At 44.7% G+C, this 12,262-nt stretch overlaps 1 protein-coding gene across 8 annotated transcripts in view; it reads right to left on the bottom strand.

The window, feature by feature from the left end:
- The window catches only part of NFAT5 (nuclear factor of activated T cells 5), a 174,445-nt gene that overhangs the window by 35,158 nt on the left and 127,025 nt on the right, over positions 1-12,262 (bottom strand). For all 8 annotated transcript variants that reach the window (XM_075073802.1, XM_075073803.1, XM_075073807.1 and 5 more), the window contains one exon: positions 5,983-6,115. In XM_075073802.1, the coding sequence (XP_074929903.1) occupies positions 5,983-6,115 (133 nt within the window). The remainder of the gene's footprint in view (positions 1-5,982; positions 6,116-12,262) is intronic.

Here is a 12,262-nt window from a genome sequence, read left to right as displayed (position 1 = left end):
AAACAAATAAAAGGAAGTTCTTCTTCACACAGCGCACAGTCAACTTGTGGAACTCCTTACCTGAGGAGGTTGTGAAGGCTGGGACTATAACAATGTTTAAAAGGGAACTGGATAAATTCATGGTGGCTAAGTCCATAAATGGCTGTTAGCCAGGAAGGATAAAGAATGGTGTCCCTAGCCTCTGTTCATCAGAGGAGGGACATGGATGGCAGGAGAGAGATCACTTGATCATTGCCTATTAGCTTCACTCCCTCTGGGGCCCCTGGCATTGGCCACTGTCGGTAGACAGATACTGGGCCAGATAGACCTTTGATCTGACCCGGTACGACCGTTCTTATGTTCTCTCCAGCTTCTCCAAGGCTACAGACTGCGGGCGCCGGTGTTCTCAGTCCCTGGCAGGCACGAGGCCACAGCTTAAGCCGGAGAGAAACCGCATACCCGTGCCTGTCAGGGACAGAGAACTCCGGGGCTGCAGGCGCTGGTGTTCTCTGTCCCCAGCAGGGGCGGGGCACACCTAGTGCCCAGCAGAGGAGAAAAGCCAGGGCCCCGCACCTGCTGGGAACAGAGTACTTCGGGGCTGCAGGCGCCTGTGTTCTCTGTCCTCCCGGCTTCTCTCTGCACTGCCCAGAACTGGCGCCAAAAAACAAAAAAAAACCGCTCCAACTCTGCAGAATGGACAGAATGCGAACCATAGCATGTGCTGCCCCAGGCACGTGCTTGCTCCACTGGTGCCTGGAGCCAGCCCTGTATGTGAGTAATTGTTGGTGCCCACCACAGTCTTCTGAAAACATGAATGTGCTACTAGCCACAAAAAGGTTGGGGATCACTGAAGTAGATGATGAAGATACCACAGCCGGATGATGAGGAGGAGGAGGAGGAGAGGGGAGCCAGGATAAGGTGGTCCTCTACTTGTAACTTCTCATCAGAGCCTTGAGCAGACTGTTCAGCTGGCAGTGGAACAGACCAGGCTGGTTGTAACCCCTGCCCCCATGAGAGATGGTGGTAAAGGGGATCTAGCCCTGGACTGGGATGGATGCAGACAATGGTGCTCTCCAGTGATGCATCTCCCATGGAGCCCAGTATAACTAATGATACTGGTATGCACAAGGAGCAGGTTCTTGAGGAGAAAAGGAGAGCTACCAGGAACTATTATCTCTCCTAGGGGCTCCTATGTCTAGGGCAATGGTTCTTGCCAAGGGGTACGTGTATCCCTGAGGTACACAGAGGTCTTCCAAGGGATACATTAACTCATCTAGATATTTCCCTAGTTTTACAACAGGCTACATAAAAAGCATTAGTGAAGTCAATACAATCTCAAATTTCATACAGTGACTTGTTCATACTGCTCTATATACTATACACTGAATGTAAGTGTAATATTTATATTCCAGTTTATTTATTTTATAATTATATGGTAAAAATGAGAAAGCAAGCAAATTTTTTCAGTAATGGTGTGCTGTGACACTTGTATTTTTATGTCTGATTTCGTAAGCAAGTAGTGAGGTCAAACTTGGGGGTAAGAAAGACAAATTACTGTATCCCTTTCAGGAGTCTAGTAGTCTGGAAAAGTTGAGAGCCACTGGTATAGAGTAATGAAACTCCCTCTTAGACGCATACTGACCTGAATACCTAGATACTATGGCACATACTAGTGAAACCTCCCTTTTACCACATTGCTGTAGTGCTCGTGGTGTAGACATGCCTTAACACTAATTACCAACTAACCGCTATGTACCTATCTATTTACAACCATGTACAAACAATGGGTAATCTGCACAGTGAGTGAAGAAGCTCAGATATCACATGGCTTCCTGGCAGGGGAGAAGGAACTGTGGCAGTTGGAGTCACTATGCCCTCAGTTGGAAGTATGAGGACACATAGGATGCAGATGTGGCCCTCAGCAAATACTGATGGCCAAACGAATACAAACTTCAGTGCACTATACAAGGGTATTGGTTTAAATTCCAGCAAAGGCAGTTTAGGTTGAACATTAGGAAAAATGTCCTGTCAGGGTGGTTAAGCACTGGAATGAATTACTTATGGAGATTATGGAATCTCCATCCCTGGAGATTTTTAAAAGAGCAGGTTAGAGAAAACACCTGTCAGGAAGGGTCTAGACCAGGGTGGGGAAACTTTTTGGGCCAAGGGCCACATGTGGGTGGGGAAATTGTATGCAGGGCTGGGCAGGGGGTTGGGGTGCAGGAGGGAGTGCGGTATGCAGGAAAGAGCTCAGGGCAGGGGGTTGGGGCAGAGGAGGGGTGTATGAGGGGGCTTAGGGAAGAGGGATGGGGTGCAGAAGGGGTGCGGAATGCAGGAGGGGGCTCAGGGCAGGGGGTTGGGGTGCAGGAGGGATGCAGGGTGTGGTAGGGGCTCAAGATGGGATTGGGGTGCAGGAGGGGTGTGGGTTGTGGCAGGGGGCTGATGGCAGGGAGCTGGGGTGCAGGAGGGGTGTGAGGTGCAGGCAGGGGCTTAGGGCAGAGAGTTGGGGTGCAGGCAGGGTTCGGGCTCTGGCCCGGCGCCGCTTACCTAAAGCAGCTCCGGAGTGGCAGCGGGATGCATCGGAGCCAGGGCAGGCTCTCTTGCCACACCTCCAGGTACCTCCTCTGCAGCTCCCATTGGCCGCAGTTCCCCATTCCCAGCCAATGGGAGCTGTGGGGGGCGGTGACTGGAGGCAAGGGCAATGCACGGAGTCCTCTGCCCCCCTGTCCGGGGGCTGAAGGGAAGTGGTGCCAGCCACTTCTGAGAGCAGTGCGGGGCCCGCAGCACCACGGGGGGCAATCCTGCAGGCCAGATCAAGCCCGTAGTTTGCCCACCCTAGTCTAGACAATACTCAGTCCTGCCATGAGTGCAGGAGACAGTCTTACGATTCTGTGTGTACAGGCACTCAAAAAAGAATCCATACAAAAGACAAGACAGACACATTAGTTACATATTTCCAGGTCAACTTGGTCCTCATAAAATACAATCAGTTTAACAATCATTCAGTAATCCACTTCTACTATCACTGGAGGCCAGAAAACAATCAGGATAAATTTAGGAGAAAAAATGTTCACTTACATCTCCTGACAAAATTACATCTTCTAATTCAGATACCAAATAAGTAAAAGTTAAAAACAAGGGGGAAAAAGTCTGAGTCATGCAAATGCTCCTGGAACCCTCTTCCCCATAATAAAAATAGATGGTGTACCATGAATACCAGTATGATACGGGAAAACACACTTTACAACACACGTGAAATACAGTTTTTGTGGAGTTGAATACAGATATTCTCTGAAGGCAACATCTCCAAACAGAAGACTCCCTTTGGGTCACTGGGCCAAAGACCTGAACACTGGGCTGTACCCCACAAGCTCATTATAAACTTTCTGTGATCATTAATATTTTACCAAAATTACTTTAGACATTCAATATAGGGAAAAAATTTCTAGCTCTTTTCTCTCACAAGCAGATGATGTAAACCTATCTATCCATTCTACTGACAGACATGTTGTGTACAAGTAACAGGCAGACCATGCATTTGGATTTTCAGAGTCATCTAAGGAAGTCAGGTGTCCAACTCCCCTGAGGTGGGTTTTTTTTTTTTTGTTTTTTAAAAAGAGTATCTCAGCCTTCAGACTAAAAATAGCTACACTGAAGGTTTTCACCATAGCAAAGTTCTTATGTGTTTTTTAACAGGTTTACAGTATATAATCTCTCAGGCATTTGTAATTAATGTATAAACTCCAATATCTAGCTGCTGCTCTCAACATTTCTCTAATCTTAATGTTTCACATAGACCGTGTTTATGAGGGAGCTCCTTGAATTCCTTTGCTCTGCAGAAATAGCATGAGAGACATAGGACAGCAAGATATCAGGTTCTTCTTATACTCTCATTTTGAAGCATGGAGAATAACACACAAAAGTCCTTATGTATGAAGGTAAGAGTACATCCCTAGTGATGACGTTATTGAATCTATTACATCTTTCCTTGCCCCCACTCTGATTAACAGAAAACAGAAGATGAGACTGACAAAGTTGATCAAATATATATAGCAGTAAAATGAAGAGCTGTAGGTTTACTAGTTAAAATAATCATTAACTAGCATTTCAGAGGAATTTTGTGTCTAAAGACTATGTTACCAGCATCGGAATACCAATGAACCAATGAGCCCCATATTCACTCCCTATGTAAGCACAATTTTCTGTGCACACACTGGTGTGAACCCTGTTGTGTTATGATGGCAATTTTCTGTCCATTGCAAAATTTGTCCAAATGGGTTTACACATTAAAATTCTATCACCTGCATATAATTATTACTGCACTAATGTGCGCATGCAACATGTGGGAAGTGCAGCTGAAGCCTCACTGAAAATCAGATCCAATACATATAAGTCTGGGAATAAGAGAAATTGTTACTGTATCTCTCTAGAGGTACTTCCTTACAGTCACGGGCTCATACAGTGGCACTAACAGAGCTTGCACGACTCTTACATTCACCCTTTGGTTTATGCTGACTATGCTTCTGCGCTAGGTGTTCAACTGCAGCTATGCAGAACTTTTCATTACCCTTTTTGCCAGTACATAGGAGATCCTCTTGCATGACAGCTTGACCTCCTCACATAAATAGAAGTAAATAAAATCACATCCCCTATGAGTATTATTAAGTTGCATATCTTATCTCTGCAGTGTAAGAGCCTCACAATGTATAGGTCATATTAGTGAATTATGGGACATCAGTCATGTAAAATAAATTCCCAGGCTAAGATAGTCAATAGTTTTCAAAGTTAAAAATAAAAAGAATTAGCGATGTACTTCTAAGTTTCATTTTCATTTCTACATTGAACAAGCGAGCTGGTTACCGTATTAGAGAGTGTGGTATCAGAAACAGAATATATTTGTATGATTTGCACCCTTCGGTCTTTCTGCACAGAATGCTTGATACTATTTATTTTGCTATATCTTCCACTGCAAACATCTGTACCTTCGCTTACCCTGCAGCTTGGGTTCTTCCTTTTTTGAACTTATATAAACCTGCAATTGATACTACTATATGAAAGCAGCAGCCTGTATCTGGCTGGGATTCCCTTGCTCCATCCTTGTTATGGCATGTAAGTTAACCCTTCAGACCTCATTACTTGACAGAGGAGATTTTGCTAACAAGAGGAGCTCCCAGAATATTAATATTTCTGATGTCAATATAACACGTAGGTAGAGAAATGTTGATAACCTGCAATGATCAAAGTTTACTGGGACTGAAGTAAAAATTTTGATAGTTGGTTAAATATTGCACAGTCTACGAGAAAACAGAAGCCTTAGATTTTATTTTATTTTTGAGTAGTGAGGAAACATTTGCTCCCTAATTCTTCCTCAAGTCCCTTTCCCTCTATGGTTACCTCTCTGTCGTGTGTAGTGTCTCCTCATCCTTTGCAGGCATTTTCACAACTAATACAACTGCAGTTTGACTTCATTTTGTGCTTAGCGTCCTGTTCAGAGATTAATTTTAGGACTCAAGATCCAGTGTGTAGACAGCTGAGCCCTAAAGTTAACTATTTCCCTTCATGAGATCCCTAAGCGTGGCTCTCCCAGTATTCGACAGCACAGACCACCATCTTTATTGCAATCATGACTGTTATTGTGTCTCCCTATATTAGGGTCTGGGGCACAGAAGAGTCCTCAGCTGAGGGAAGGAACAGGAGCCTTTCAAAGTGCTTTGGCCAGTAAAACTGTCATGTTAGTGACTCAAAACATTCTTCCTAGAATGCCTTGAAATTTCAGAAAGTTGTTTAAGCACCTATATGGACCACTTTATCAAAGAAGAAATGCCATTTTAATGGTATATTATTGCTGAACATGTATATCTGAAAAGCCTATTACCCAACTTCACACAGCTGCTACCCTTGTTAGCCCCTTTCTCTCTGCTTCAAAATTCAAAAATTAAAGTCAGAAAAGATCTTGCAGGCAATTTTGTCCATTCCCTCCCCTCATTTCTTCACTTTACGTACATGTATCTGGAGTGTATGTAAATGACTGCACATCATGTGATCTTCCAGCATTAGTCACCACATATATCCCCACAGAAACAGATGAGGTTATTTTCTGGTCATGGTATGGTGGCACCTTCACAATAAGATGATTCTGTATTGCAAGGAGAGAGAGTTCATATTAGAAAGATTTCTTCATTATTTTAATTGCAATTTAAAAGGTAACTATTATCCATCCAAAGCAAGCCAAATCAAAGCAAAAAATGGACTAGCACAAACACTAGCAAATACATTCTAGTAAAAGAAAACCTGTAAGAAGTGCAGGGGGGAAAGGCGGTGAAGCTGTGCTTCTGTTAAAAGAAATGGACAACCATGTGGAGCTGAAAAGGACACTGGAATGTTCTGCCTATACAGTGCTTACATGTAACATATGGGGTGGGCGGGAGGGAAGGAAGAGTGGGAAAGACATACACATACCTTTGAACTCTGGCCCTGATTCAGCACAGCACTTAAGCATGTGCTTAACTTTAAAAGCTGTGCTTAAATCCCACTGAAGTGGGAAAGAATTAAAGTACACGTTTAAGTACTTTGTTGAATCAGGGCCTCTGTACTCAATATGAGAGAGGTTCAGGTTCTGGCAACTCAGGCAAAGAGAACCTGAGTACAAGAGTCCAGTACATCTCCTGAATTCAAGATATTTACCATTTCATAGGTACTGGCAAGTTATGTAAACACAGAAGAAATGAAAAAGATAAAAGAACATCCACTTTGAGAGACCAGGCAAGGGGCAGAAGAGTCAAAGGGGTGCAGAATTCATTTGTACTTCTCTCTAGTTCCTTTTATTCTGCAGCATTACAAGAGTTTTATGGTAATTTTTGCATGGAAGATTTCAGTCATTTCTATCGCCTACCCTTTAAAGATAACATATTATGTGAATCCAGCAAAAAAGTCCTTGTAAATAAAACCTCCCAATTCAGTTTCCTAGTATTTGAAATTCTTTTTCTTCAAGGACATTTGAATGAGTATTTGCAAGAATGTTCACACAAAGCAAAAAAAAGTGTCACAAATAAATATTTGCTGGAGTATTCACACCAGATGTGCTTTTGCAGCCATTTGGAAAAGATCTTTTAATTCACACAAAAGATTCAAACAATTACAGACAACAAATAAATGTGTAAACATCCTGTGACGTTGCACTCTATATGATTTTATGAAAATATGTTAATGAGTGTGAATATAATGTAACTGGAATATGTTTTGTGCAAAAAGTCTCTTGTAAGGTTTCATTACAAAGTTTATAATCTACTGAGTGTGTTCATCCTATTTGTATCAACCGATCATTCCTATATCTGAAACTAGGAATATGAAATATAACTCTGAGGTCCTATTGCAGTGGTCCCCAACACATTTATATGTGTCCGCCTAGTGCCCAGCAGGGGAGAGAAGCTGTGGCCCTGCGTCTGCTGGGGACAGAGTGCTGTGGGCTCCAGTGTTCTCTGTCCTCAGGGCTTCTCTTCAGCTTCTCTCTGGATTCATATATTATGTAATATTAAATATGATGTTTTTCATATTACTTAATGTACAAATACAAGACAAGCCTTAAAAAATTGTTGGCACCCGCCACACTCTTCTGAAAACATGAATGTACTACCGGCCACAAAAAGGTTGGGGACCACTCTCCTATTGTAATTAAGGAAAGTGTGGGCCATTGATGGTGGTCTGGAATCTTGATGGCTCTCATTAACCAGAACAATTGCCTGTAGATGGCTCTGTCTACTTGTAGGCCTTCCTGTGAGTCAGGAAGGCTTGGGATCTCACAATGACATCTGATCATGTCACCTGAACTGGAATCCATCTTTAACCAGGTGCTTTTCCATTAAGGAGGAGGGGTGGGAACCCAGAGAGGGACAAAAGTTTCCTGCCTTGTGCAAAAGATATATAAGGGGGTGGAACAGAACAAAGGAGACTGCAGTCATGAGAAATCCTCTACCTACCACCTGAGCTGGAACAAGAACTATATCAGGGGAAAGGATTGGGTCCAGACTAGGAAGGTATCCAGTTTGTGACAGAAGCTTACTGAAACATCTCTGAGGGTAAGATTTTATCTATACTCACTTTTTGACTGTATTAGGCTTAGGCTTGTGCGTTTTATTTTATTTTGCTTGATAATTCACTTTGTTCTGTCTATTATTACTTGGAACCTCTTAAATTCTACTTTTTGTATTTAATAAAATCACTTTTTACTTATTAATTAATACTGGGGTGGTGGTGAACAGCTGTGCATCTCTCTCTATCAGCGTTACAGAGGGCGAACAATTTATGAGTTTACCCTGTATAAGGTTTATACAGGGTAAAAGGGATTTATTTGGGGTTTGGACTCCATTGGAGTTGGGTATCTGAGTGCTGGAGACAGGAGCACTTCTTAAGCTGTTTTCAGTTAAGCCTGCAGCTTTTGGGGGACGTGGTTCAGGCCTGGGTCTGTGTTTGTAGCAGGCTAGCATGTCTGGCACAACCAGGCAGGGCACTGAAGTCCCAAGCTGCCAGGGAAAATGTGCTCAGAGGTTGTCTAAGCACATCAGGTGGCAGTCCCAAAGGGGGTTTCTGTGATCCAACCCATCACACAACCCAATCTGTTTGCAAATACACCTCTACCCCGATATAATGCTGTCCTTGGGAGCCAAAAAGTCTTACCACGTTATAGGTGAAACCGAGTTATATCGAACTTGCTTTGACCACCGAGTGTGCGCTCGCCTCCCCCCCCTCCCCGGCACTGCTTTACCGTGTTATATCCAAATTCGTGTTATATCAGGTCACTTTATATCGAGGTAGAGGTGTAGTTCATGAACAGAAAAAGTCCTGCTGTTAAATACATAAGTCATCCAGTCAGAGAAACGAAGCATCAGGTGATGTGGATTAATCACAGTGTGAGTGGCAAATAATCAGCAGCAGAAGCAATCATGAACAATGCACAGACCAACAGCTGTTCCCAAATTATCTGTCCAACCATTAGAAATAAGAAATTGATAAAAACTGTGTTTGTGGGCAATTTACCAACAGAAAAAAAATGACCAGCTCCAGTCAGCACTGTTTGCAATATTATTTCAGTTTACAAGCCCCCTAACTGTATGCAAAGATTAAGTCAGTTACTGGGGAAAGTGTAACTAAACAAGAAAAAATTCAGCCAGACACAAAGAGCAGAGAGAAGATATCAGTGGGGGAAAAGCATTGTAACACAATAACTTCCCAGGTGAAAGTCGCTGGCAAAATTTTAGACCCTTCCTTTAACTGTGTTATAGGTACTAGAACCTTTCACCAACTACTACATAAGGAGTCTCCTTCACTGGCTTAACTGTGAAGTTCCACTCTGAGAAGAGAGTATAGCAAGTAGCACCATTTTACTCACATGAGCAGAAAATACAGGGAACCTATTCTTTGTGTGTTACCACAGACAACCTGTTCTGTGAGCCGTGCAAGTTATTCCTGTTAACCTTGCACAGCCAGCAAGAGCAGAATTTGATTCATTACATATTTTTATGTTTACTAAGTTCCCATTCTATTTGCTGTTTTATATCACACAGCCATCATTGTGGTATCTAAGCGGCCAATTACAAAACCAAGTTACGTTTATGCAAACCCACTAACAACAATGGGGTTGCTTTAGTGTCACTAAGGGCATAATTTTGTGAATGGAACTTTTATTTTTCCTTATAACACACCATAAGCCTGACCTGGACTCAATAAGAGAAACAACATGCAAGTTCACAATGCTATTTTTACTGTCAATTTTCAGACAAGAACTGCACTTTAAATTCTGTTTTTGAAGTTTTAAACAAACTGATGTAAAAGATGACATTCCATAACATTTCTTTAGATTACTAGGGATATTAAATAATATTCTTTCCAGCTAAAACCAGTTTAGAAATCCCCTACAGCCAAGTTTGAATAAGACAATACTGCATTCTAAGTGGGTTTACACATCACACAGTGGGATCTTCTGCAAACCACCCTCAGTGATTTCCCTCATTGAGCCTTTAATTAGGTTTTTGAATAGTAGCTTCTTCATTTATTCTCAATGGGTTGGGTCATGTTACCTCAGAACATTTATCTTCTTATGAAATGCCACAGCACTTCTGGTTTGCTAGAGCGCTCAATCTGCTGGCCCGCAAATTTAATCTAGAGGGCAGTGGTAAAACAAGGTTACTTACCTTTGTAACTGTTGTTCTTCGAGATGTGTTGCTCATATCCATTCCATTTAGGTGTGTGCGCGCCGCGTGCACAGCCGTCGGAGAAACTTTTTACCCTAGCAACACTCGGCGGGTCGGAAATTAATTTAGAACCATTCAACTATGGACTTCTGTATAGCCTTCCAGAGTTGAATCTGAAGTAGCATCCTTCCTCCCGAATCGGAACACCTCTGGCGGATCGGCTGAGCAGGTCCTTCCTCTGCCACGAGTGGTCGATCAGATTCGGACGTCATTTACTTCCGTTTCCAGAGGTGGGGGTTTCCTCTCGTAGATCTCTTCTCGTCCCGCTCGAAACAGGAAGTGCCAGGAGTTCTGCTCATTCCAGGGCCTCTCCCCCGGGTCGATAACGGAACGCGTTTCTCCACTTGGAGCCAACCGCTGCTTTTGCCTTCCTCCGTTTCCTCTGGTACACGGGTCTTGCTCAAGCTTCGCAGAGACAAGGCGCAGCTCATCTTAATAGCACCAGCGTGGCGCAGGGCGCCTGGTAGCAACCACCCTCCTGAGCCACTCCAATTCCCTCCCAGTCCCACCATCAAGGACCACGGGAGACTTCGCATCCGGATCTGCGATCTCCTCCACCTCACGGTTGTGGCTCCTGCATGGCTGAATGCTGAGGAATTACGCTGCTCACCTGAGCGGTGCAGTGCATTCTCCTCCATAGCAGAAAACCTTCCACCCGCAGAACGTATGTGGCCAAGTGAGGCGCTTCACGGCCTGGTGTCATCCCATGATGTTCCCCTTACAGGCATCAATCCCGACGATCCTAGACTACCTCTGCACCTTAAGCAGGAAAGCCGGCGACTTCCTCCCTAGGTGCACCTGGCAGCAATATCCACCTTCCATCCGGGAGACGGTGGGTGCTCGGTTGTCTCCCTTCAACGCGCGTAGTTTCTTCGCTTCATTGAAGGGTCTGGACCGTACTTATCCCCCCACTACGTCACCCAGCCACCCCTCTGAAACTCACTGTCTTGAACAGACTTATGTTCCGCCCTTCGAACCACTGCAACTTGCCCGCTTCTCTACCTATCGTGGAAGACGGTCTTCTTGGTGGCAATCACCTCAGCGCGTCGGGTCTCGGAGATCAGAGCCCTCACTGTCGATCCTCCGTACACCGTCTTTCATAAAGACAAAGTGCAACTACGACCTCATCCTGCATTCCTCCTAAGGTGGTGTCTGCCTTCCACGCTTCCCAGGACCATTCTCCCGGTTTTCTTCCCGAGAGACCGCAGGCTCGGAGGAACAGCCACTGCATACACCTTGGATGTACAGCAGCAAGGCTCATGAGGCTTTCATGTGGAAAGAACCAGGCCCTTCCGAAGGTCCGCCACAGCTCTTTGTGCGGTTGCGGAGCGAATGAAAGGTCTGCCAATCTCCTCCAGAGGATTCTCCCCTGGGTCACAGCCTGTATTCGCACTGTGCTACGAGCAAGCTCAGGTTCCCCTCGAACACCTTACTTTGGCGACAACTAGCGGTATCCACCAGGGGCTTCAAGCTACACGCTCTAAAGCAACCCTCCTTTGGGTGCACGCGTGCCATCCAGACGATGAATTGGGGGTGCTAGAGGCGACCGCAGGACTGGTTCATTGGGGTACCAACACTTGTCCGCTACACACGCGACACCATAGTGCAAGTTTGGTTCCTTATCAACTACTAACGGGACATCGGAGCGCTCGAGCACTTTCAGAGGTTTAAAGCGGCTGGTGCACTCCAGAAGGCTGGGGCCCAGGGCGTCCTACTCCCCTCGACGCCCTCCTTAACGCGCTCGTATAGGTCACAGGGCTTGAGGGACTCACCAAAATGATATGCTATAAGAGCAAAACTCATACGCCGAAGAAGAAAAACCATAGGGTTTGAGCTTACATTTTGGGAACTGTTCAGTTCTTCACAGAGAGGATGTGCCTCATATCATTCCACATCCCACAACTCTTCCTACCCCTGTCGGATAGCATGGTGCAAGAGAGTGGCAAGCCATGGCAGGGTGGAGCCCAACAAGTCTGCCGAAGGGTATTATGCTGGTTCGCATGGTGGCGCCACTCCAGGGGCGCCCAGTCGCCCCT

Source organism: Chelonoidis abingdonii, chromosome 19, assembly GCF_003597395.2.
Source record: "Chelonoidis abingdonii isolate Lonesome George chromosome 19, CheloAbing_2.0, whole genome shotgun sequence".
Taxonomy (NCBI): Eukaryota; Metazoa; Chordata; order Testudines; family Testudinidae; genus Chelonoidis; species Chelonoidis abingdonii.
This window is presented reverse-complemented; position numbering and strand designations above follow the sequence as displayed.